General features: G+C 40.3%; 1 protein-coding gene across 2 annotated transcripts in view; it reads right to left on the bottom strand.

Moving 5' to 3' along the window:
• The window catches only part of PPM1L (protein phosphatase, Mg2+/Mn2+ dependent 1L), a 108,037-nt gene that overhangs the window by 25,614 nt on the left and 56,890 nt on the right, over positions 1-25,533 (bottom strand). The window contains exon 2 of one of the 2 annotated variants that reach the window (XM_055816976.1): positions 7,624-7,794. In XM_055816976.1, coding sequence (XP_055672951.1) covers positions 7,624-7,794 — 171 coding nt within the window. Of the gene's footprint in view, positions 1-7,623; positions 7,799-25,533 lie in introns of both variants that reach the window. The other variant, XM_027778224.2, reaches the window with a different exon arrangement.

The following is a 25,533-nucleotide window of genomic DNA, read 5'->3' as shown; positions in this document are numbered from 1 at the left end:
ACAAACCCCCACTGAGATGGATGGCTTTCTTCCAGAGGCCTGGAACAGATATCCTCTCTGCCTACACTGAATTTGCAGCAAGCTGTGTCTTCAAATGCTATCTGTGTCTGATATCTGTTTAATAAAGGATACAAAAATGAAATAAATCCGTGCTCATGTTTATCTATTCATGCAACACGTGCGTCTAGAATTCAGGAAGAACACTACAGTACTGACAGCGACTATCTCAAGCAATGGTGCACATCAACTGAATCTATAGGTTTTCAAATGAAATCTAACAAAAACTTATGCAAAATAAATCTCAAATAATGGTTTTAATTCCCCAGAGCTTACTTCATTAGGCCAAAGATACAAACAGGGAAGATGGTAACCAGGTGGTGATAATGCAGTGTCCCTGAAAAAAAATCTTTAAAAGGCTGGAGAAGCAACCTTTCCCGAATGCAAGAAACATCAAACCACCCTTCCACTGGGCACAAACCAGAACTGATTCTATCTCAGGTTATGGTTAAACTAAGTAACCACCGAAAAAATAAGTTTATGCATTTTAAAGATGCTTTCCAGACTTAATTGATAAGTACACAGAAAGAAAAAGGTCAGTTAGTAATAATTGGTATTAAAACCATTACATGGTTTATAAACCATTTTCTATTAGACTTCTGAATCTCAGCACTCTGCAGGGCTGTGTTGGTTTCTTCTCTTTCTGCAGGACTTTGGTAATCGCAAAATTATCTTTTTTTAATTGCTTCAAATGTATAAACACCAAAGTAAAGAATACATGGCATTTATACCGTAAGACTAAAAATAGTTACATATACTTGAGTGAGAACAGAACACTTCATGTGATTAATAAAAAAATCCCTAACTTACTGACACAGCCCTGCAGAGTCACCATTGGACCTACACTGCACAGAGGTTTCACCAAATATAAAAAAAAATATTTTTTTTGGTTTACCAAATCTATAAATAGATTTACTAAATACTCCAAACTAAGTATTGTTAGTATTTATATCAGTTCTGGAAAAGCAACTGCTAGCTGACAAATGGAAATAGCTAAATACCTACTTCAAAATTGATGAGGAAGTGAAGAATATTTCACAGGCAAGTAGGCACCTGTCAAAGTGCTACTTCTGCTCTGAGCTTCTGCTGAAAGGCTACAATTACAGGAATAATAAAAATTTATTTTAATGGAGCAAAAGAATACAACATGCTTGGGCTGGCTTAAATACATGTCTGTTGTTTATAAACATTGCCAATATACCAGAAAGCTGGAAGACCACAACGCAGGAAATTCAGGAGTCACACAGTTTGCATTGAAGCTACAACCTGAAATGTAGTTTAAATGGGTTTATGTGTTCACATGCAGAGACACTGAGGCTGGCGTTCAGCTCCTCACTAGAGCTGCTTCCCTGTATTTTACCTGTGAACAACAAGCTAATTCAAAGCCAACAGAAAAGAGCGGGCACGTTTAGGATACGACTCTTCACATACTAAAGCACATGCTTAAAATAAATCCATTAATCACCCTAGAAACACCATTCTCCTTCCAATGACTACTGAAGAGCTCTAGAGAAGTTGCCAGAACTGATGTCTTTAATGCAGGTATCAAAAGGTAGAAGAGGCTAACTCTGCCCTCGATGTCTGCCCTGTGATTTCTGCTGCAGGTACTGGCCCTCTGCAGAAGAGCACTGTTTCACAGTGACCAAGTTTTAGCTGTACCTTTAACGTGTAAAAGAAACAAAATAATCCAAAGAAAGCGTGGAGCATAAGGCAGAGATTAAATAAATTCAGCAGTAATCATCTGGCTATAAAGGGTAAAACTTCTACTGTATTATCTGGAAAAAGCACAACATCAAGTTCTCACTGCAGTGACCAAGACTCAGAGAAGGGAGTTGGTTTAGATCATGTTTTTGAGACCAAATAGCTAAAAAACATTTAAAAATCAAACCTGAGCTGGAGAGAAAGCAGCCACCCGTGGTGGCCTGCAGGCCACTCTCGTTTTCTGCTTGTCAGAAGGAAGCCTCTGGCACAGCAATAAATGTTGCCCAACACATTTGAGCGCTGTTAGTTACACATCTGTTGTGTCGAGGTGTTTGCAACACATCAGAAAATAAATGTACTGGATCGCTAAACCCCTGTCAAGGGGCGCTCGCTACAGCACACACAAATCCTACCCAGTAGCATCTCTCGAGATAATAGAAACACATCATCTTCTATAATTATCCTTTTCTTCAGAAAAAGACATAGTCCCTGGCTCTTCGCTTGCTTGCTGTCTCCTTCCCGCTCCCCTAGTTTTGTTCTTTCATATTCCATGCAACCCACTGCCTTTGCAACTGTTGTTTTTATCATGTTTAGTGCATGACACTCCTTCCTGCTCTTTAAATCCCTCCTAAAAATGTACATAATGCTTTTCAACCATTTTTTAAGCTCAGGTCACTTCATTTTTTGCAGTATTACATGTTCTTGTAGGACCATTATCACTGTGTAACTGTCAGATTACGGATGTCTGCTCTTCCCAGTGCTGTCAGCACAGCAAGCCCATACTCTGCTTTACTGGTAATGGCTGTAGCCAAGACTGGAAAAGAAATATTCCCAAGCCTCCTTGTCAGGACAAGGATTTCAACACCTGAAAAGTCAGCACTACTGAAAGTGTGTTCCCGTATTTCCCCAATGACCAAGCCCTCCATGAAAAGGACCAAACACATACCACATGCATGGTCCAAGCACAAGTGTGCACTGTAAGACAATTATTTTTTTTTATGTTTTGAAGAAGGACATAACAAACCCAACAGATTTCTTTCTGCATTTTTAATGGATTACTGCTGAGCACGAGCCACCTTGGGATAAACATCACAGCAAAGACAACTTGCTTGATCTTCCCTGTGATGTAGCATAACGATGACTTTACCTGCTAAAGCTCTTTGCAGTGGGAAAAAAGGTTTTCCCCCAGAACAGTATTTATTATTTCAAATTGTAGGATGTATTTTGATGCAATTTTACTGCCTTAATTTTCTCATTTTCTCCTTGTAGTCACTTTCTCTGGGGGAAAACACCTGCCTGCACTGCTAGAACGGGAGCACTGTAATTGAAAAAGGAGCATCATTGGCCCTTTGATGACTAAAGTTAACCTTTTCCCAGCATGACCACACTAGCACGGATGCTTGTGTGAAGCAGATGGATTTGCCAGCCTCTTGGGCTGAAGTTTAATCCTGGATATTTTTGCCTTTCTGTACTTTTGCCAGCAACAGCAAATGCCCACAGGACTGGATCTACGCTGGGTTGCAGTCCTGAAGTCAGAATGAAGGTCTGAGCCTTGGATTTACTCAGAGCCAGTTTTCACAGCTGCAACTACTAGTGAAACCAGACTCAGCCTTCTGTGAAGCACAGACATACAAGTTGAATAAGAGGAGTTGATTTAATTCCTTATCAATTTATTATATACTAAATCAGGCCAGGAATGAGGATAGGAGGACGCTGCATCATCTGCTTTGCAGGAATGTGTGATTCCCAGGGAGAGCACAGCACCAGGCATTGCTGGGGAAGGCGGACTACAAACCCCATCTCATCAGAGACAAAGCGCAATGTGTTGTAGCACCAATCACCACATTTTATCTCAGCAGAAAATAAATTCTGTTGCTAAAATTGGAGTATTCAGGCGATTTGGGACACGGACTGCTAGCATAAAAACCTCGCTTTAAGAAACACTATGGTACTAACAGCGAGTGTTGCAAGCAATGGTGCACATCAACTGTAGCTAAATTTTACAAATGAACTCTAACACAAACCACACCTATAGGGAGAGGTGCGCAGGCTCTGGGCAGGTGTGAGCTTTCGGTCCCCCGGGGAAGATGTGAGGAGGAGCAGCCACCCATTTTCCTTGCAGCGTGCTCCAGGAAATGCTGGGCACCCTGGCAAATATTAGCTAAGAAAACATGTTTTGGGCTGACATGTGGCTGTGGATACAGTGCCTAAATATCTTTCATGACTGCTTCATGGCAGGAAAAAATGAAATTAATCTTTTTTGTCGCACAATAATGAAATTCAATTTCTACAGGACTCTGGGGGAGAGGAGCCATCCATTAGAGAAAAACCTATTGACAGCACAAAACCACCACCAGAATCTCCTAGCAGGCTTTCGCTACCTGCCACACCAGAGTTAAATGCCAAAGCGCTTTTAAATATCCCAAATTTGTATTTGTACAGAGTAGTCACCGACTACTCCAGCTGTTTAGAGATGCTATAAAGCGAAGGAATAGGATTAATATCCAACAAAGCTTCAGTGGGAAAAAATGTTCTTGCACAAAATTAACCCAGCCGTAGCTAGTCAAGAATGCCACTTTTTACACTAAAGGATTTAAAGATTATGAGAGGATTCGTACCCGTCTGTCACTTTTGGCCTGCTTTCATTTTATAAAGCTTCCCTAGTCAAACTTTACTAAAAATCTTGTCAACATCTGATTATTTTTAGATGAACTCATTTTATTTGGTACCTCTGATACACTGATTTCCTAAAGGGAAAGATTTACAAAAAGTCATTAGGATGTTGAGCCCACTGAAGCTGCACGTTATTAATATTGCATGCTACTAGAAAGGCCAAATTAACATGCAAAATTGTACCAGAAACCCAAGCCATTCTAGTGCAGTTCTGTTTTATTCTGACAAATGGATGTAGCTGAATTCTACCCATTTTGGGACACAACCCTGGGGTGAAGGGAGTCAGCTGGGGGTAAGCACTCTGTGAACCCTTGGAAAACAGCCCTTCCAAGAGGGACGGGAAAGGCTTCTGGATGGAAAAAAGTCTGCTCCTTTGCTGGGGAAGTGCTCCCCTCCACACAGCACCCTGCTACAGTCAGCCACTGACCCCTCGTACCACATACCTTAAACTCATAACTTTCTAATTTCCCTGGCTGACACATAGAAGAACTCCAACTGCTCATGATTACAGAAATTAAACCGGGTTTTGCTCATGTCACACATAGTCCCCAACCAGTCAAAGCTGTATTTTCCCTTTACATCACAATCACTTTTGTTTTCACAATTTTGATTTTTAAAGATTGCTTTCTTCATTATGTATGTAAGAACAGCAGCTTGATCTTCTCACTGAATAGACTTTGGTATGGAAAAACACTAATAAAAAGAAAAATGTCACCAACACAACTGCTTGAGTGCTGAATAGCTGGAGCACTCTGGATCACAGACAGCTGCTGCAATTATATTTAACTGCCCATTTTCTGTGCTTTGCTCACAATCAGATCTTACTTCAAAAGCAGGTAGCATCATTCCTGCTTTTGTTGTAAACAAGTGGCATGATTAGAATGACGAACAGGTTCCATCTCTGTGTTTTAATCTCTACAGATGTCTCTACCTGATTGGGCAGCCGAAATTTTGGCTTATTATTTACACTAAGCTGCGCTCTCTGTTCGTTCTGAATGCTGGGACTTTTCTAAACTAGTTAGTTCTGTATTTCTACATGACTGTTTTGTAGCATGATATAAATCCCCAAATGTGTGTTTCAAGCAGTTTTAATCTTTGCTTTCTCTTACAAACACAGAGTTTTCAATAAAGGAAAATACTTTTTCTTCTGACAGCATTTGGTAATTTCCTCTACTACATTTTCTCCTTCTTAACAAACTTCTATCAATCAAAATGACTGGAAAGATGAAGTGACTGAACCAGGGAAAAAGATTTACTTGAGTCACTGGATTGGTAAATTCTGCATTAAAAAAGATAAACAGAAGAAACAGAAAGCAATGATTTTTGAAGCTTATTTTTAATGCATCATTAAAAACAGGCCATAAGTGATTAAAAAAAGTATCCTGCACCCTCATTTTAACTCAGTTCTCCTTTTGGGAACTCATATGACTCTGACATCCTGAAGTACGTGACATGTTGTCTGCAAATGGCACTGTATGGGACTTGAGAGCATCCGCCATCAAAGCAGTTTAAGAGAATCAGGCTTATTTATTGGGTGAGTGCACGAATATAATTGATATAGTAATAGAGCACTGTAATTACTTGAAGTTACTAAAGCTCACAGCCCTGTAAGTACCCAGAATGCGCAGTCTGCAAATGGCATTTTAAGTTGCTCGAGTGCCTTTGAGATCAAAGTAGCTTAAGAGAATCACATTGCTAGTGAGTGGGAGTCTGAGTAGAAGTCTGAACGAAGTTGATAAGCAGTCTGAGCATTTAAAGTACTTCAGGGCACTGCAGCCTGAGTACAAAGTAATAGGACAAAATAACACCAGCTTGTCAGTGCTTGGTTTTCCAGAGCTGGACTACTGATGAGAAACTCAGATGATGGCAATTTTAGCAGGGTACCACCTAACCAAACAAAAGAGTGATCCATTTGGGCTGCTGTCTGGAAAACATGATCTAAACAATATGAAAAACCCAGTTACAAATTTGAGGCTTCTGCCTGGAACACAGCTCAGCACAGCTCCCCAAGGCCACCACAGTGCCAGGTACAGTCAGGGGAATAACAGAACAAGAAAATGCCACCAGGGATTAAGAAAAACCCTCAAATGGGGACATACTAAGTATAAACTCTCCTTTTCTATGACAAGGCTGCTTGAGGCTGGTTGGTAGGGCTGCAGATGAAAGGAAGTGGTGTGTTGCAGCTCTCAGCCACATGTGGTTAAAGCGGAGAAACACAGCAACATCTTTCAGACAGAGCTAAGAAATGGATGCTGAGAGATGTGCTACTGGGGAGAGTGCAGTGAGCCACACATGCACACACCTGGAGCAGAAACACACAGCTCGTCCAGACAGACTTCCATATGCATTGCCAGTCCGCTCATTACCGTGAATACTAATTCAGTGGTAAAATAATGAATTCTTCTTTTTGTTCGATTCCTTCTTTGCAAGGTTGCCTCATTAATTTCAATTTATCTACACACTGAGAAACTTGGGAAGATTCAGGGGAGTAGGCGTATAGCATATATGGGTAGCTAGTTTGGAAGATCAGCAGAAAACATGAAGAGCAACTCATTTTTTCCTCTGTAACTGTGAAGATCACGCACCAAGACAACTCTGTGAAGGATCTAAAAGCTAGAAGAAACTTCTAACTACTTTAACAAAATGCTAGTAAGTAGTATTAGCTATAATTAAGAAAACCTTCAAATTATTAAGAGGTGAATAACAAAACTGAACCCCCCTGTAACTGCACTGTTAAAATGCCTCCAACGCTCAACAATTTAACTAGTTTTGGGTATTCACGTGCATTAAGTCACATTTAAAAATCAAATTCTGTGACTATCCAGTACACTCTTAACTAAGTAAGCCCAAAAATAAGTTAGCAATGAAGGAGAAAATCACAGAAACCAGGTCGCACCACTTGCAGAGACAATAAAGAGACACAGCTACATCAGTCAACATCAGTGCATTGCAAAGGACAAAGTGCTGTTAGAAAAATAACTGTCCTTTCAGATAGTTAGTATGCAATCACTGATGTGGAAAATTTTCTATCTCAACTTGATTTTAGGAAAAAGAAATGTTTCACTGAGTCACTTCATACCTTTGAGGACGAAGTTCAATTTGCCAGCACAAGCACTAGTATTCAGGAGAAAGACTGAAAGTGAGCAATTCTTTTTCAGTAAAATGCAATTTAGAAAGAAACACAAAATATACCTGCTTCATCATAGGATACAGTCAGTTTTTCCAGCATTTCTCGATCAATTGATAAAATCTGCTGTTCCAGGATGGTTTGGTAAGACAGCACACTGTTCTCCTTGTCCTTCTCGTAGTCCTGAAGATGTTGTTTTAGGACTTCAGGCAGGCGGGACTTCACGTATTCTGCTGCTGACTATGTACAAAAGAGGTAAAAGTTTAACTAATATTGTCTTTTGAAAAGATTAACACAAGTCCATAGTATTTTTTTTTTAAATTTAAAGCATTCTCCAACGTAACTCCTCACAATAAAATACTCAATGCTACTAACTCCATGGTGCAAAATCCACAGGTCATTTCTCTGCCAAAATGACCCCTGCCCACCCAAAACTTCCAAGGAGTCAGGGATATAATGGACCAAATTCCTCTAAGCTGAGGCATAATGCACTCTTCAGCAGGGAATCTATGGCAGTTCAGAAGGAGTTACCTATGCTGGACTAGACACATACATACCACAACAGCTCAACTTATTCATTAACATATTTTGAAAATATAATCATGAAATATAATGTTTTTATTCTAAATTTTAAAGTACAAACTGAAAGAGTGGAATCACTTCACCTGCTATTGATACAAACCCAGGCTTAGACAGGGAGATAGAAGTGAATGTTTAACAGCACTAAAAAATTACATACATATACACACATGCATACACACACAGAAAATTCTTTTACATTTTTTTCTCTGACTGCTCCAGGCCATAAGGGAACAGAAATTAACACAAGGTGGCATGGTTGTACCGATGTTATGGACCTTTGTGCAAAAACATAAATGGTGGTAACTAATAAGAGCATCTGCCTCTGGAGAGGTGTGAGTGCCCCAGGATCCCTGCCACCACTGAACAGCTCTCTCCTTCGGGGCTTGGGCTCAGACACCCTAAGGAGATCCAACACAAGATAGCTTTCTGGTTTTTAAGCATTAGCATCCCTCTCCTGCGAGTATTACACTCCCACTATAAGGGATAATTAGAAAGTCCCTCTTTCTGGCACGGATTTGGGGTTGGTTTTTCCTGCTTTCCATCTCTGATACAAATGGAACTGGAAAAGGGAGAATGTAGCCCAGGCTGCTGCCCTGCTCCAGCTTTCCTGCCAACCTCAAGACAAAAGAGAAAAATAAATGATAACAAGGTCATATTATTTCAGGCCTGGGACTGACCAGAAGTTACCTCTACTCAGCAACAGGCTGTTCCTGGATTTATATTTAGTTTTCCAAAGTCAACTGCCAATTAAATTGCGACCTTAAAATGTCACTAAAGTTGTGTTCAATTTTTCTGCAAGCTAAGCCATGTGAGACAAATGAAATTATTCTAGAAAAACCAAACAAACTCTCCACACGAGTACAGCATACTTAATGTTACTTTGTAATAGTGATTTTCTTCCAAGGGAAGGCCAAAAGATACACCAATTATTTTAGTCCAAGTTCAGGCACTTGTGGTTAGTGTTTCCTTTGAGAAGAGGTTTTTACTCTGCAGGGGAGTATTTTTGTGCTCTTCCCAAGGCAGCAACTTTAAAAAGCATAAAACAAAAGAATAATTTATACATATTCATTTCCTGAAATACAGTGCCAGCTACGTGAATATTTATATATTACTGGCTGTAAGGAAAAATACCCGTCCTGTCCCAACGATCTTGCAGCCCAAGGGAAAATCAGGAGACAGATGGGTACAAGCAGATGGGAAAACCATCCGGCCCATCAGCCGCAGTCGGTGTGATGGACAGCCATCGCCAGCCACGTGCAGCCCAACTGGCAAATTTTTCCATAGACATCGAGGCAGAGGATTACACCTACTTCAAGTGTGATCTCACAGGCGGGGTTTCTCCCCCTCAGCGAGAAGCAAAAGCCAACGCTTGCTTAGCCCACTGCCTTTCAAATTACATCTAGATTAAAGATTTAAACTGTAAAGCAATGATGAAACTGATACAAACTCCTCTCTTTTTCCAGCAAGAAAGGTGATCAGCTACATCTGAGTAATTACGTCCTTAGCTGCACTGCAGCGATGAGACAGATAGTGCTATATTCTATTCAGTACAAAAGCAATTCTATCTTGGTTTTAAAAAGTTACTCCCAGTACCTGGAATATTAAAAAATAAAAAGCGTGAGGGTGTGAGCGCATGTTTATGCATGTGTTTGCAATTAAAGAAACCAAGAAGCTAACTGTACTGGGTGAATAAAAAATAAACAACATTTATCAAAGAAAGACTTCCACCATTTCCATGCTCTTCCATCTTGCCGCAGTTCTCACCACACAGACCACAACACTCATTGACCAGATCAGAAACGCCCCCTGCACCCGTCCCACATGGACCTCGGAGCAGGTCACGGTCCAGAGACCCGTTTGCCAGGATGCTGCTCACGGGCAGCCTGCCGGCAGAGCATCCCACCCCCCTGGGCAGCCCACCAACAGCTCGGCCGCTCCTCCACCAGCCAGCACAGGGGTCCCCTTGCTCTCAGGATATCTATTTTCATTAATATATATTTGTGTCACAGGTGGAAGTTAGGGGAAATAAACCCATTTCAGTACTTTGAGGTTTCAAAATAGCTTCATCCTTCTCCTCCCTATAGTCCCTCTTACTCCTGCAGGAAGGAATTACAAATGTAGCTGCTCCTGGAAAGTGCCTGGCCTCAGCCATTAATTATAGGTACAACTAGTGGTACAATATTTTCTGGTCAGCCTTCCTCATCACCACCCCTCTGAGAAAGCAACTTGGAGCCATAGGCACTGCAGCAGTGAGAAATACAAAAGAAATGGTGGTCCTGCTCACGCAGGCACCTTCCCACAGATCGCTGCTTCAAAACAACAGCTTTGCAGAAATGCACATTGCTGAACGACTACCTCTCTTGGTCACAATAACCTCCTATTTTCTGGTAGAAATTTATCCTTTTCTTTTATAAAATTGTAACTGCAGCATCCCTTGTGGATCTGTTTTCAATGTGAAGCACCCTTCTCCAAATTAAATGAAAGACTGACTTTTAACACCTTAATTGGCTATAGGGAATTTCATCCTACCATTGAAAACTAATATTCCACATATAGAATAAGTTTTAAAACATCTACATACAGTGAAATACACTTGCAGTGCTTATTCACACACACACAAAATAATCACATTTTTATCTATTCATTAAAAAAAACCCCTACATAAAAATCACATCAGGAAATGCTGAAATGCCTCACTATGTAGTAAATGCAGCCAGCATCTGTCTTTAACTTTCAAATTTGCCCACTTTTTTTAATTTTTAAGGAATATATATCCAATACAAATTGACATTTTATAAATTATGCTAACTGCCTACTAAAATTTGTTCTGCTTTTCTGAAGTGCATCCTTCTGGGAGCACCATTGTATGTGAGGAAGCAAAGACCTAAACCAGTTAATTAAAGGCTTCTTTATGAAGCTACTTCAAAAATCAAGTAGCACCTTGACAAAGCAGTCATCTTACACAGTTACATTCGGTAGAGTATTTGGCGTCTGGAAGGCTACCACAGGCGCAGGGGACAGCTGCATCCTTGCACATCCTCATCATGTTCTGCAGGCTGCTACAGCTCAGCATGTCCCACAGCCTGGCTTCACCAACCCACCTGACCTTTAAAATTCAGGTTTTCACCAAAGCAAATGCAGGGACCTTGCATATTTCTGGCACTTGAAACACTCATGCAGGTCTCATTAAACTGCTACTGGCTGATAAACACTGTTCAGTGGAAAACCCTCTCTAAGCGGCAATGCCCTGGGAATCTGCTTGCTGCTCACCCCTCGGTGGGGATGGCTAGGAGGAGCATCAGGACTGGCTCCTGAATTATGTGTCTCTCCATGCAGATGTTTGCACACAGCGAAGATGCACCTACACGCCATGTGTGTAAACATGCAAGAAGTGACTGGAGTACTCTATGACAAAATACATTAATTAAGAGGCAAGTGTTAAGCAGCTTCAAAACCCCATGAAAAACAAGCAATGCAAATGAGAGCTATGGGAAGATCAGAACGCTGGCACATAAGCAACTGAAGGATTTAATTAGATGGAATGGCCATTATTTATAAACACAGATTTCCAATTTAAAAAATGGAAGACAGAGACTTTATTGCCTCAGACCTGCACTCTGCAGCAGCTCTTATGATTTACAGGGGAAGGAGGGAAAACACAAATTTATGGTCTTAATATTCTTGGGACAATTCATTCTGCCTGCCCAGTTACTGCAAACATTCAGAGATCACAGGAAAATACAGGATCCATTTTAGAGTGTGGTATTGCTGGTGTAGCACGTACACCAATGAAGGATTTCAAAACCCATCCAGATTCCTCTATCACATCTTGCTGCCTATCTTTTCACACATTTCCCTCCCTTCCAAAGACACACAGGTCGCTATGACAAGTTTCCTTCTTCAGAGACAACACACCATGAACTGCTAGGCAAGAACAGAGTTCACCTTATGAAAAGAGGAATATCAGCTTTGTTCACCTCTTGGTTTAGCTCAGGGAAAATATTTTTTAAGCAGGATCAAGTGAGTTTGACAAATAAAAGCCTGAGGGGGGTACAACAAATGAACATGGGTGTAAACCCTATGGAAGATAGTGTTGGCCATGATAATCTCATGGGAAGGAAACACAATGAAGAGCAAAGTGGGACTGATCTATGGACCGTATCAGACATCTCCACAAGACTTGTGGAGAATACACAAAAGGAGCTGGGAGGAAATCAGTACAGTATCAAAACTATAATATAAATGGGCAGTAAGAGAAGCTCGGTAAATAACTCACAAGACTAGATTACTAATACAGATAACTTACTAAGAAAAGAGGCTATGGAAATAAGGAAGCACCCTGCACATCAAGAGAGTATTTGCTCTTTTAGGTCCAGTCTGTAAAAGGGAGACAGCCCTGACAAAAGTCATCATGTAAAAAAGAGAAGCAGAGGGCACTACCATAGCACAGGTCCATCAGATACCGAATGAAAAACCAAGAAGTTGGGGGTTCTTAACCAGGAACTGGAATAATCGACCAAAGCACAAGATGTAATGAAGTACTGCAACTACTCAGATATGTTATAGGAAATTATTCAGAGCACAGGTTGTCCAGCAACCTTGGAGTGTGTTGGTAATAGCAGCAAAAAACAGCCTGGGTGAGGGATGTTCCAGCACAGAGAAGCCCCCTAAGATAAGCAAGGCAAAAGACAACTTGCATGAAAGTGCCGATTAATTCTTCAGGGAGAAAACAACATAATAAAGACAAAGGACTTTAAAGTAAGGACACTTAAAGATCTCTGAGGCTTCGCAGTACAAAAAGACCAACAGCTGCACATCAAAGGAGAAAAGAAGGTATGGGACCAAATGTTTCCTTAGAGAAATTATGTGAATGAAAACTATCCCAATGCAGAAAACGCCCAGGAATTAACCTGGCTAAGCCACAAGCTGCTCAGTGATCTCAGACTCGAGAAGGACACATATACACAGTCAGAATAGTATGTGAGTATAAAAGAATAACGAACACTGAGAAACAAGTGGAGACTAAAGAAAAAAATGACTTGGAGCTAGCCAAGGTAGCACGAAAAAATTCTACAAGTTCATTTGTAATAAAAGAAAAAAAAAACCAGGCAAAATGTTGCTCTGCTGCTCCGCAGAGTAGAAAAGATATTGACAGATGATGCCATAAAAGCTGAAGTATTTAATGTGGGTTTTTGACACAGTACTCACTATCTTTACCTTGTTGCATTCAACTAGCAGCTAATATCAGAGGCAAATAACCAAGATCTCAAGACAGAATAGGGAAAGAACACGCTGGAAAGTGCTTATAAAGATTAGATATTTTCCATCTGGCTGGGCCAGATGAAATTCATTCAGGTATACATAGGTAATGGGCTGAAACAATCTCTTTAATGACCTCTGTCTTTGAAAATTCACAGAGGATGGCGAGATGCTATTTGGAAAGGGCAAATATCGGGGCTACTTTTAAAATAGTATAAAGGGAGAGAAATGGAATTACAGACTCGTCAGTTTAACTTTGATGCCGAAAAAATGGGATAAAAGATCAAATGATTTCTACGCACATGAAAGCACCAAGATTTGTAAGATGCAGAGAGCAAAGTGGTTCTCTCAAGGTGTAAGGAGACCTGCTAATTCAGTTCCTGTAAACTGCAGTCTAGGGAGCAAATGCTCCCTTGCTTGTTCCAGCAAACACGCCCGTGCTTAAAAGTCTGAGTACCACTGATCACATCATCAGCGCAGACAAATCTTTCATGCTATTCTCTTAAGCCTTAGGGGATCCCAGAGAAATAGCCTACCATGTAAATTAGTACACTGAATCCCATGCAGATCAAGCATTTCAGACACTCTTCCAGGATTAAGATGCATCTCCAGAGTCGCTTTGGACCCAACGCGTGTGTTTGGTGCTTCCAGGGAACGGATGCCTGTCACTGCCAGAATCCGACCTTCATTCACAGCTCAATCATTTCAATGCTTACAGAAAAGATTTCAACTAGAGGTGCTATTTGAAATACATAATGATCCCATTTGGAATTTCACATTCCATATTTCAGACTAGTAGTACTCCGTAGCAAAAATAATTTTACATACAGGTTTCTGGACCCACATCTTTAAGAAACCCGAAAAACACCCACACAATTCATTATTCTAGGAACAGTGCACTTATTAGATATCTCCCAATAGGATGGGAAAAACCATGGCATGATAAGGTTGTGGACAAGAAATGTATTTTTTTGTAGCAATGACATAAGGCTTTCCTGTCTATTTTTAAAAATTACAGTACAAAAAATACTTTTTTATATATGTATTGCTCTAAAATCAGATTGCTAGGTTAATGAAATCACATCCCAGATTAGAGTAAAAGATCTTAAGGTCAATCTCCCCCTGACCCACCTCATTCTAATAGAGATGTCCTTTCTTCCAGGGGTGAACCAGGACAACTTTATGAGCATATTCCCTCTGTCTAGCCACCCTGTTTTCAGACTTGGTGCAGCACAGGTAGTAAGCATTTTTTCCTATTTTACTGTCATTTCAAGAGTTGTTTCTTGGCATCCTGATGCCCTGTCAGATACATACTATAGGAAGGAAACGGTTAAAGCATATACTTTGGGTTCCTGCCTTCCTGAGAGCTAAACTTACTGCAGACAAACCACCTTCTCAACTTATTCACACTACAATGTGGGAAAGGCTGGTGTTGATTGAAGCAGACACAAAAATTCTGCCTCCAGGCCCACATGTGCCACTTAACTGATTTCAGAGAAATATACGTATATCAGCCCTGACTCCCACATCTCACACATGGTATTTAGGATCAGATGCCTCTCCTTCATCAGCATGAACCACAAATAACTCCACTGTAGTCAGTGAGATTTTGCTGAGGCAAACCTCTTGGAATAAGGACATGAAGCTATGAATAGTTATTCAAAAGGAAAACATACGATAGCAAAACATAATCTACTCTCAAGAGGATAATACAAGATCTACAAATGGCACCAAGACAAACATTTTGCCCTCTAAAGCAAGGAGCTATTTAAAGGACAAACATGCCTAAAGAAACCTGTTAGTAGAGTTTTCCTGTAATAGAAACTTCTGGTGCAGCTGGCCTATTATTTTCTATTAAAAAGTGTCTTTTTTTTCTCCAAAATAAATATTTAAGAAAATAATTTACTATTGATCAATATGTATCCTAGGAAAGCCAAACTCACAATTTAAAACAAGGTTATTAGCAAAAGCATGGTATCTGAAAATGTTTGGGGAACTCAGAAATTCTCTCCTAGGACTTTCAGCAAGACTGAACACTGAAAACACCACTATTATTTTGCAATCCATGCACAATTTATTTCTGTAGCAGGAAAAATATTAGCCTCACAAACATCTTTAGTTAATCAGAAGCTATATAATCATGAGAAAATTAACCTGATTCCAAGGAGATGTATAAAGTTCAAATTAGTATTCATACTGGATTGTCAGAGATATATTAAATACATAATTACAGTAATCCACAGCTGCTTCAACTGTAGAAAATAATGAATTGCCCAGTGAGAACTAGTGTCCATGAAATGGAAAGAAAAGGCCATCTGTTGGGGAGCTTTGCTCTGACTTCATGCTTTGAGCATGGAGAGCTTGATCTTCTTTGACACAGTCTATATGTGGATTTATGGCTACAAGCAATCCAAGTAATCCTATCACCAAACAGAAACGATAAAAATAAAAAAATGATGATGACTTACGGCTTTAAATTATGCTTTTTAGTTTCTTCCCTAAGACAGCACTTGTCATTCACTTCTTAAATAGACTTACTTAAATGTCCTAGAATGAGAAGCAAGTCAACGAAATTTGTAATGGAAAAATTACATGTTCTGTTCTCCCTCCCACTCCCCCCACCATTAGTCATATAGAAATGTGTGCCACTGCAGTGTGCATGCACCGAATGTTGGCATGGTACTCGTTAATCTAGGATATGGATCAGAAGAGGTGAGAGTAAATACAGAACAATTATTTTCCATCTTCCAATGAGGGAGTGGTTAGTGAAATACACGTACAAGTAATTTTTTAAATAATTGATTTTAATTAATTAATTAAAATTAACAAAAATAGGTTCCATGTGATATAGTCAAGCAGTTACTCATTTTACAGATGAGGAAAGAAACAAAGCACAGAGACATTTGTCAGATTTCACTGCAATTGGCAGAGCTACAAGGAGTGCTCTGGAATCAGGACGTCTAATTAGAAGATTAATTTTATCAGGGCAAGGGGGAGCATTATGATTATCTTGTCTGGCATCTTGAATCAGGACCGTAGGACTTCCCTGTCTCATTGTTTGAATGAATAAGTTGCATATTTTTCAGAATTACTATTTCAGAGACAGAGAATCTTCCACAGCACTTGGAAGTTAATTATCCTTACTGTTAGAGGAGAAATTCACATGCTACAGAAAATGTTCACATTATTTCCAATCTGAATCTGCTATTATCTATGACTTTCAGCCACTGAATCAAGTAAAATGTCTGCTCACCTACATTCCTCTTTCTCATGTAAATACATGCAAATTGATCAAATCACCCCATTATCTTCTCATTGATAAATTCCATAGATGGAACTCATTGAATGGCACATTATTACATGTCACATTATGACGCGCCCTTTCTAATCTTTTCAGGCATTCATATGGTTCTCCTTTGAGCACATTTTCCAACACTGTTCTTTAGGGGTAATCATCACAGTAAGGCAACACACCACGGAGGAAGACTTACTAATACCAAAACCATGTCCTTACTTTCATTAACCATTTGCATTATGCTTATTGGCTCACCACTGCCTTGAGATCTCATGTGCAGTTCATGCAGTCCCTAAATCTTTTACGACTTATACTGCGCACCACTAGATAGTGGATTATACTGAAATGCATGCTTACATGTCTTCACCCAAGAAATGAGTCAAATTTCTCTGGATCTTTAATTGAACATCATTATTTATCCCTTCTCCAATCTCTGATAAGAATAAGTCACATCCCTAAAAGAGCCAGGATGGCTCTCCATATGAATATACCCACTGAACAATTTCTAACTATCCCAAAGTCTATCACATAACCCAAGTTTAATCCCTTTAATACATACCTTATTGATTTGAAAGTATTCAAAATAGCATGTACATCAAGTCAAAACACATGTTCTTCTCGTAAGATTTGGCTAACCACTATGAGAACTATTATTACTGATGAAAACAATCAAATGCTTTGGTTCATAGTTAAAACAATCAAATGCTTAGATTCCATGAAGTGGAATCCTACTCACAAGGAAATCGAGTATATTCTGATTAATGAGCCTGGATGATGGGACAGAGTGCACGCTCAGCAACTTCACAGATGATATAAAACTAGGAGGAGCACTTGATACACCAGATGGATGCGCTGCCACTTAGAGGGACCTGGACATGCTGGAGAAATGGGTCAACAGGAACTTCATCAAGTTCAGCAACAGGAACTGCAAAGCCCTGCCCCTGGGGAGGAACAATCCCAAGCACCAGTACACACTAGGGGGCCAACCAGCTGGAAAGCTGGTTGAAGAAGGACCTGGAGGGTCCTGGTGGACAACAAGATCACCACGAGACAGTAATGTGTCCTAGAAGTAAAGAGGGCCAAGAGCACAACAGGCTGCATTAAGCAGCGCCTTGCCAGTAGGTTGAGGGGTGATGCTTCCCCTCTGTTCAGCTCCGGTGAGATGCATCTGGAGTACTGGGTCCAGCGAGGGGCTTCCCAGTACGTGACAGGGACATACTGGAGTGAGTCCAGTGAAGGGACAAGAAGATGATCAAGGGATTGAAGCATCTGTCATACAAGGAGAGTGTAAGAGGTCTGGGACTGTTCAGCAGAGGGCAGGCTTAGAGGGATCCTTAGGGGGATTTGTGTACCAACACAAATGATAGAGCCAGGTTCTGCTCAGCCCAGTGAATGGCCAAGAACCATTGGGCACAAACTGAAATACATGAAATTCCACTTAAACCAAAGAAAAAACTCTTTTTGTGGTGAGCAGTGTCAAACACTGAGGCAAGTTGCCCGGAGAGGCTGTGGAGTCTCCATCCTTGGAGATAGTCAAAGCCCAACTGGACATGTTCTTGAGCAACCTGCTCCAGCCAGCCCCAGCTGCAGCAAAGGCTGGACTGGATGGTCTCCAGAGACACCTCCAAACTCAGACCCCCTCTGACTGTGAAAATATTTGTAGATAATACAGTGGGATGGCTACTCCACCTAGAATATTTATTCTGACTGTTTAGACAACTACATATATGCACCCAAAAAATGTTTAGTAAATCTATAAAGAATAATGAGATAAGAGGAATTATTACCCTAGTAAAAGAAAATGCATTAGCACTTAAATTGCATATAACCAGACACAAACTCTGAATCTTAATTGTGCTAGGAAGGCAATTATTATTCATGCCTTTTTTAGGAGAAGAATTAAGATTAGTGGGTAAAATAAACCGAAAATTAGCCACAGACAGAGCATTTATTTTATAACACTCCTGTTAGTTTTAACAAACAGGAAGCTGAGTATTATTGTAAAAGTGATGTATTTCATAAATCCTGGAAGACACACAAGCACAGGCACAAAAGACAAGCAGTAATTATGACTACCATATCCATATGGCCATATGTAAAGGACATTAGTATTTGGCATATGAGACTAATATCTCTATTTGCCAAAAGGCATGATTTAGCTAATGGAACAAAGCAAAATATGTTTGAATGAAGTACTAAAAAAAAAATAGGTATTTCAAGTTTTAACTGAATTTTTATGCTAATTGCTTGTAACTATTAACATAGATGAGCTGAATATTAAATAAGGAAATGTTAAAAAAGGTTTAAAAATGCATGCAAATACTTGTCCATTACCAGTTAGCAGTGCAAAAAAATCTAGTCCCAAATTACAATTTATGGTCGCAAGTGATTACTAAATATAAATGCCTATACAGCTACTGAAGATCTGCGAGAAAAACTTTACCCAACCAGGACGAATTGAAACATTTTTTTATATTACTATAATCAAACTGAAGCAATGGAGGATCTTTTTTTTTTTATATTGGCATAAAAAAGCAGAAGTGAGAGAAAGAAATAACACTGAAAATAATGTTTGAAATGTCATAAAACCAACTAACTTCACAAGAGTATTGAACTGCTCATTTTGTAAGCTAAGCATCAAACATTTTTGGATACAGAAAAATACTCCATTTTGTATTTTACTGAGCTCATCAGGTTCAACACAGAAAGCGAAAAAAATCAGATTTGCAAAATGACTACAACTTTGTGCAATCCCCGAGAAACTGATGCTTAAAACTTTGCAATTGTAACCTTGCATCAATGCAGATCCTGAAATGAAAGCCTTCATCAGCAATTAAAGTGCCTTAAAACTACTCTAGGGGATTTCCACAGGTGCTCCTGTGCAGATGCTTTTCCAAAGAGTAGCAGGATATGAGCTGGTTTATGAAGAATCAGTTTTTTCAGAAGCCTTTCATTCTACTACTTTAGCTGAAGGAAAAATGTATTTATAGCCTCTTAGACTCAATTAAATAGCAAGAAGTGTTCTTTCTTTGCCATTGTTCTCTCCCTCCAAGCAAAGGAAGAGTGAGTACAGCGGAATATTTCAGTCTAAATGGCCTCTCCTGATTTAGAGACATCACTTTCTGCCAAGCAGAAATTATCGCAGGAAATAGAAAGGTTTGGTCTGGGCTGAAACACTCCAAGAATCAGTTTGTTATGCAGGAGACCAAAAAGACTCTATATTCACCTGCTCAGAATTTTATCAAAATTCAACCATCTGGTCAGAAGCCTGTATTCTATTTTAGATTCTTATTCTAACTGCCCCTTGCACCCCCCACCCCCACCCTCCCAAAAAAAAGAAGTATTCCAAATAATTTAACTCATCTAGGGAATGAAGATAAGGAACAAGACATTGCTGTTCCCTTCGTAAAAGTCACAGTTTCAGCAAACACTTCCTTAAATAGCTTCAGCTCAGTACTACCTTGGCCACGCAGAGCGGGGACTGCACACGCAGAGCACTCGTACTTACTGGGATGTCTCCATGCCGGAGCAAGGCACTGCTATCAGGTGATGGATGAAGAGACCAGCACACAGGATACCTTATATAAAGCTGGGAATTTGAATTTCTTATGATGCACAGTGCAGAAACATACCAGTATTGCTTGTGTCCTTTGCTACCTGCCATCTGTTTGACTGTGTGGTGTGAAGCCTGCTCAGAGGGATGCTGGTCAGGACTGGTAGGCCAAGGCTCGCTGCAGTCCTGACCATTACTTTAGCTGAAGTAATTTGTACAGATGGCTCATACAAAGCTGTCCTGTATTTACAGGCTCTCATGCAGAAAGGCAGGTGCACAGATGCCAGTCTAAGTCACTTCTCAGGGTCTAGGACATGGAAGAAGGTAAATAAAAGTCCTGCCCTTCTGCCTTACACTTTTATAGCTGTGTGGAAGACGGGTATGGTTCATTCTAAAAAGCAAATGTAAAAGGGTTTTTATAATGGATGTAAAAGAATAGGGGAAGCACAGTATCATGACACACGCTGGCTCCCACCCTTCTGCTCTGGGGATATTTTCCCCCCACGAATGAGGGTACCTCTAAGGTTCCCATTGCTCCTTTTCCCAATACTGAGTCCAGTGATCCTGAATGAAATATTTCTGTAAATTATTCCAGTACAGTTTCAAAACTCCAAAGCTCAGCAAGCAGAAAATAGACAGGGATTTTCAAATAACTGTGGAGTGTCAACATATAAAGTACTATTATTTTGCCTTCCGCAGTCATAAATCACCTGCATGTCCCCAGCAAATCCAAAACACTGCAGCAGCAGGCTGCACATCACCTACTTCTGTTCTGGAGCAGAAGCTTTGACCAGATGTTGTGCCCTGGAGCCCAACAGCCAAGTCTGTCCTGATAAGGCTTTTACTAAACAGCCTAAGTCTAATGCTGGCAACAGTTCTTAAGCCTTCATTTAGGTCCCTATTTCTCTTATGAGTGACCTTATAAAAATTCTGTATTAAGAAATCACATTAATAATGAGCCCCATGTTACATCTGATGCTGTGATGAGGAGATAAGAAGCAAGATAAACCACTTCAGTGTGAGAAAGTACATGAAGCTGCAGAGCCTCAGGGTTAATCCAAGTAGTTCTGCTGTGCCGTTCATTCCGAGGAGCTGGAGGGATTAATGAATAGATGACACAACTGCGATTTGTTCCAGCTGTATTTACTGGAGTCCCCTGCTGTCTCTTCAAAAGCCAGAACAAACCCTGCACACAAACAGTTAATGAGGAAAATGTGGCCGTGTAGTCCTTTAAACAATTTACTGCTGGGGCCTGATTACATTTTCTTTTAGTGATGCATATGGGAATTAAAATTTGTGAAGATAACAACTACAAGATTCAATGAGCTCTGTTTAAATGCAATTATGGTTCTTTTGCTTAGGTCCTCTTCTTGCTTCAGATTTGAAAAAGGCCACTGTATTGACCCACGTTGCAAATAATGAACTGGGAGCTACTGAGGAAAGCACTGCATTCACAGTTTACATAAAACTAATCCAATGCCATTCAAGAATAAAGAAAACTTTTGTCTCCTCTCTGTGTGTGCTACTGTAACACCAGTCTGCCAGGAAAAAAGATTTTTCTTGCCCATCAGACTTTGTGATCATGTGGGTGATAAGCAGCTGAAACATAAGATTATGGTACAATATAGTGTTTAAGAAGTCTACTGGAATCCTAAGATGTATAAATAGAGGAATAATAAGGATTTATTGTAGTAAAGTTATTATGGAATTTTTAACGGAATACTATGTTGAGTTCTTACACTTGGAATTTGAGAAACAAGAGAACATCTGAGGGTTCAAGAAAACAACAACAAAAAGGAAAACAATTTAAGTAACCCCAGAAGTTTACAGCAGGAAAAGCAAGGCTCTGTCTGAAGTTTATCAAAGCTAAGGTCAAGTGGAAAAACCGTACATGTGCTCCACACAGGGGTCTCCATTTAGTTAGAAGGAAGACACCACTCATAAACTCTCATGGAGAACCAGGTTACTCTGAAATCTCTACACTGCCACCAAAGTAACCGCTGCTGAGAAGGAAACTTTCCCTCTCATGAGCAACACACATTAACAGCTCAAATAGGTAAGGATGCAGAGACGGCTCTGAAGCAGGAGATGCTTTAGTGACTCCACTGCTACGAATGATGTTAGACAAAGCAGCCACTGAGGGCACGAAGAGGTACTACCTGCATGTAAAGAATGCCAGAACTTTCATAAACCCAAAATATCTCCAGGATTATAGCAAAGAAAGAGCCAGGCTAGGTATTCTGCCAAAAGCACACAGATGTTGTCTGTATTGACACAGAGATTGGATCGCAGCTCCTCTTCCTAAAAGGAGGAATAGGAGAAAGTTTTGGTACATCAGCAACTGAGGAAAAAACAGAACAGCCTTAGCAGCATCTCATCCCACCTAACTCAGTCTGCCCTGCTACAGAAAGTGTCTTTACCTTGGGATTCTGCATTTTTGTGTTCTGTTTTGTCTCCGAAGTTGAAGGACTTACAAACCAGCATTAAATAGAACACCTTCAGTAAGAAAACTCAAACCTTCCAGAGTGGACAGAACTGATGACAGCGAGTAATTATATAAACCACTTAATTAAATGGCACAGACTCAAAGACAGGGACTTCGTTAAACAGAAAAGCAGCCAATTCGAATTCATAAATAGTTTCCAAAGCATGTTCATTTTCTAGTGCCATTTCACTACATAAACACTGAGAGCAGTACCCTTGAGAGAAGGAGAGGCATAAATCAGGCCTCCAGTTAGGATAAACACCAATGCTTGGATGTTATTTTTTCTTCCCTCTAAAAATGCACATATTTAAAGAATAAACAAAGACTTTCATTTGCCTGTGTGATCAACACATCTTTGCTTATTGAGCCCAAATGCCTGTAAGCACATGGGGACCAGCTAACGCTCTTGGTAGATGCATGCACAGAGCCCATCTGTCATGTGGGCAGCACCTGCACACAGAGAGAAGTTTGTGTTGGGTTGGAAAGAAAAGTGTGCAGACCAAGGTGTGACAACCCAGGGCACTGTGCCACAGGGCTGCAATGGTGGCAGAGCAGAGCAACGTGGCTGTCTGCAGCACGTTCGCCCTTGATGCCTTCTCACCTGGCATTTGCAAAGGCAGTGGACCACCAGCAAAGAGATGCAGAGTTCAGGAGAAGCCTTTGGGTTTTTCCACCTCCTTTTTCAATCTTACCCTTAACTGGAGAACCAACTTGTTCACTTGTTTTCTCTGAGGAGTGTCTGCCCTTCCTGCACATCCCTCAGTTCCCATTATCCACCCTGGATCTCTGCCATGCTCCGATGCTTTGCTCGCACATGTTCATGGAGGCAGCAACAAAAGCAGAATTGCATCTGCCTTTGGAGGTATTTCTGTATCCTTCATATCACTTCAGTGCCTGACCAGCCAATTTATATCAAAACAAAAAAGAAGGGAAAATAAGGAGGAAAGAGAAGGAAAAAAGGACAAAGGGATACTAACTAAAGGGAGAAAAGTAAGGAAAGGGGAATGAAGTCAGAAGAAGGAAAGAGAAACCAATGCCAGGGAAATATAAGTTACCATTTAAATGACAGTTTTCTGAAACACAATTTAATTAAATATGATAGTACACAGTAATTTTGTTTCTGTATCTCATTAGGACAAGGGGTTGTTAATCACACTTACTAACAAGGCAGAAGGTCAAGTAGATTTCAGGCTATTTTCATCACTGAATAGATGAAGAAAGGGGGGCTGAGCAAGGAAATTATTCAGCCAAATGACTTGTTGCTGAAACCCTGTGGCTGGGATTAGGATCCAGTGTTTCAGCAAACACCTCTTTTCCTGCATTAGCTGCCAGAGTTTAATGCCATTGTGGAACAAAACCACAAAACACAAATCCAGAAAACCAAATACACACAGGCAAAAAAAAACCCCTCAGAAATAAGTAAAGTTATTTCAATGCAACTTCGAATGCATTTTCCTAAAGGGAGGAAAGTAACTTCACAATACGCTGATTTACAGAAGTGAGTAAGCAGCACTGCTGGGGACAGCTGCCTCTCCATTGACTCTAACCACAAACACACGCTCCGAGTCTCAGGATAACATTAAAGAATATGTTGTAGTCATCACTTTAGTAGTTTCTAAATCTCTATACATCATGACACTGTACTACACCTAAACTGGGACATTTCAGTGGCATCAGGCTTAAAGTAGCCGTGACCAGGTTTACTCCATACTGGGACAGAACTAGCAGACTCTATCAAGTGAGACTGATTAAATTTTCAAACAGCTTCTTTTCCTTACTGCTTCACTTTGCAATTTCTTTCGATTTTTAAGAGCAGCCACAGCACGGATTAAATGTCCATGATATCACACCAAAAAACTTCAAAGACACAACTGGAAGTTATTTTCCTTCTGCATTAGAACCTCCTTGAAAAAGCTCCTGGTCTGAAGAGATAACAGCACAGCTTTGATTTTAAGCCTTTTGTATTGCTGAGCGTGTTTGTATATTAAAGTGACACAGTCTGAAGTTTTCAGATTTCATGGCAAGCCTTGAGACAAAAAAAACACATACCTTTTTATCAGGAGTATGTAGTGAGGCAACTTATGCAACAGAGCTTAATATTTTGGAAAGTTCCCATAAATATTCAACCTTTAACTTCCAGGAGTTTAAATAGAAATTTAAGCAAACCTGAGCCAACATTTCTAAAGAAAAACAGATTTGAAATTCAGAGAAACCCAATACATCATTAAGGCTAGTTGTGAATTCATTTTGAGGGGAGACTGCTGTTTTGAAGAACGACAACTGCTGGCAGCGTGCCTGGACCTGGACTGCTGCTTTGACCCATTGACCTCAGGCACATGAACCCAAACCCTTCCACTTGGGTACATCTGGAGGACTGCTTTCTGCATGCCTGGCATATTCAGTTTGTTGAAATCTGATATGCATATGCCTCGACTGAAGACAAATGAACCATCACCACCCTGGTGTGTCCTATCCACAGGAAGGAAATCTCAGACACAGAGAAGGTGCTTTGGCCAAGGTTGCACAGCACACTGGTAGAGAGGCTAAGAAGTCAGACCCACAACTCACAACCATCACCCCACAGCTCCTCGGTGAGTGCAGGGCCACAGCTCATGGAAAAGTTCCTTCCAGGCTTATTTGCAAGGGAGTTATACTTACAAAGTGTGTTATGTATATCCTGCAGCCATCAGCTCAAGAATAGTTGTGCATCCTTCACTCCAGGGAACATGTATCATCTTTTGGATCATCACTTTTCAGCACTCCAGCACATAATGCATCTTGTGAGAAGAATAATATTACTC

The sequence above is a fragment of the Falco peregrinus genome, chromosome 12 (genome assembly GCF_023634155.1).
Source record: "Falco peregrinus isolate bFalPer1 chromosome 12, bFalPer1.pri, whole genome shotgun sequence".
Lineage (NCBI taxonomy): Eukaryota > Metazoa > Chordata > Aves > Falconiformes > Falconidae > Falco > Falco peregrinus.
The sequence above is the reverse complement of the archived record's forward strand: the minus strand, read 5'-3'. Positions and strand labels throughout refer to the sequence as shown.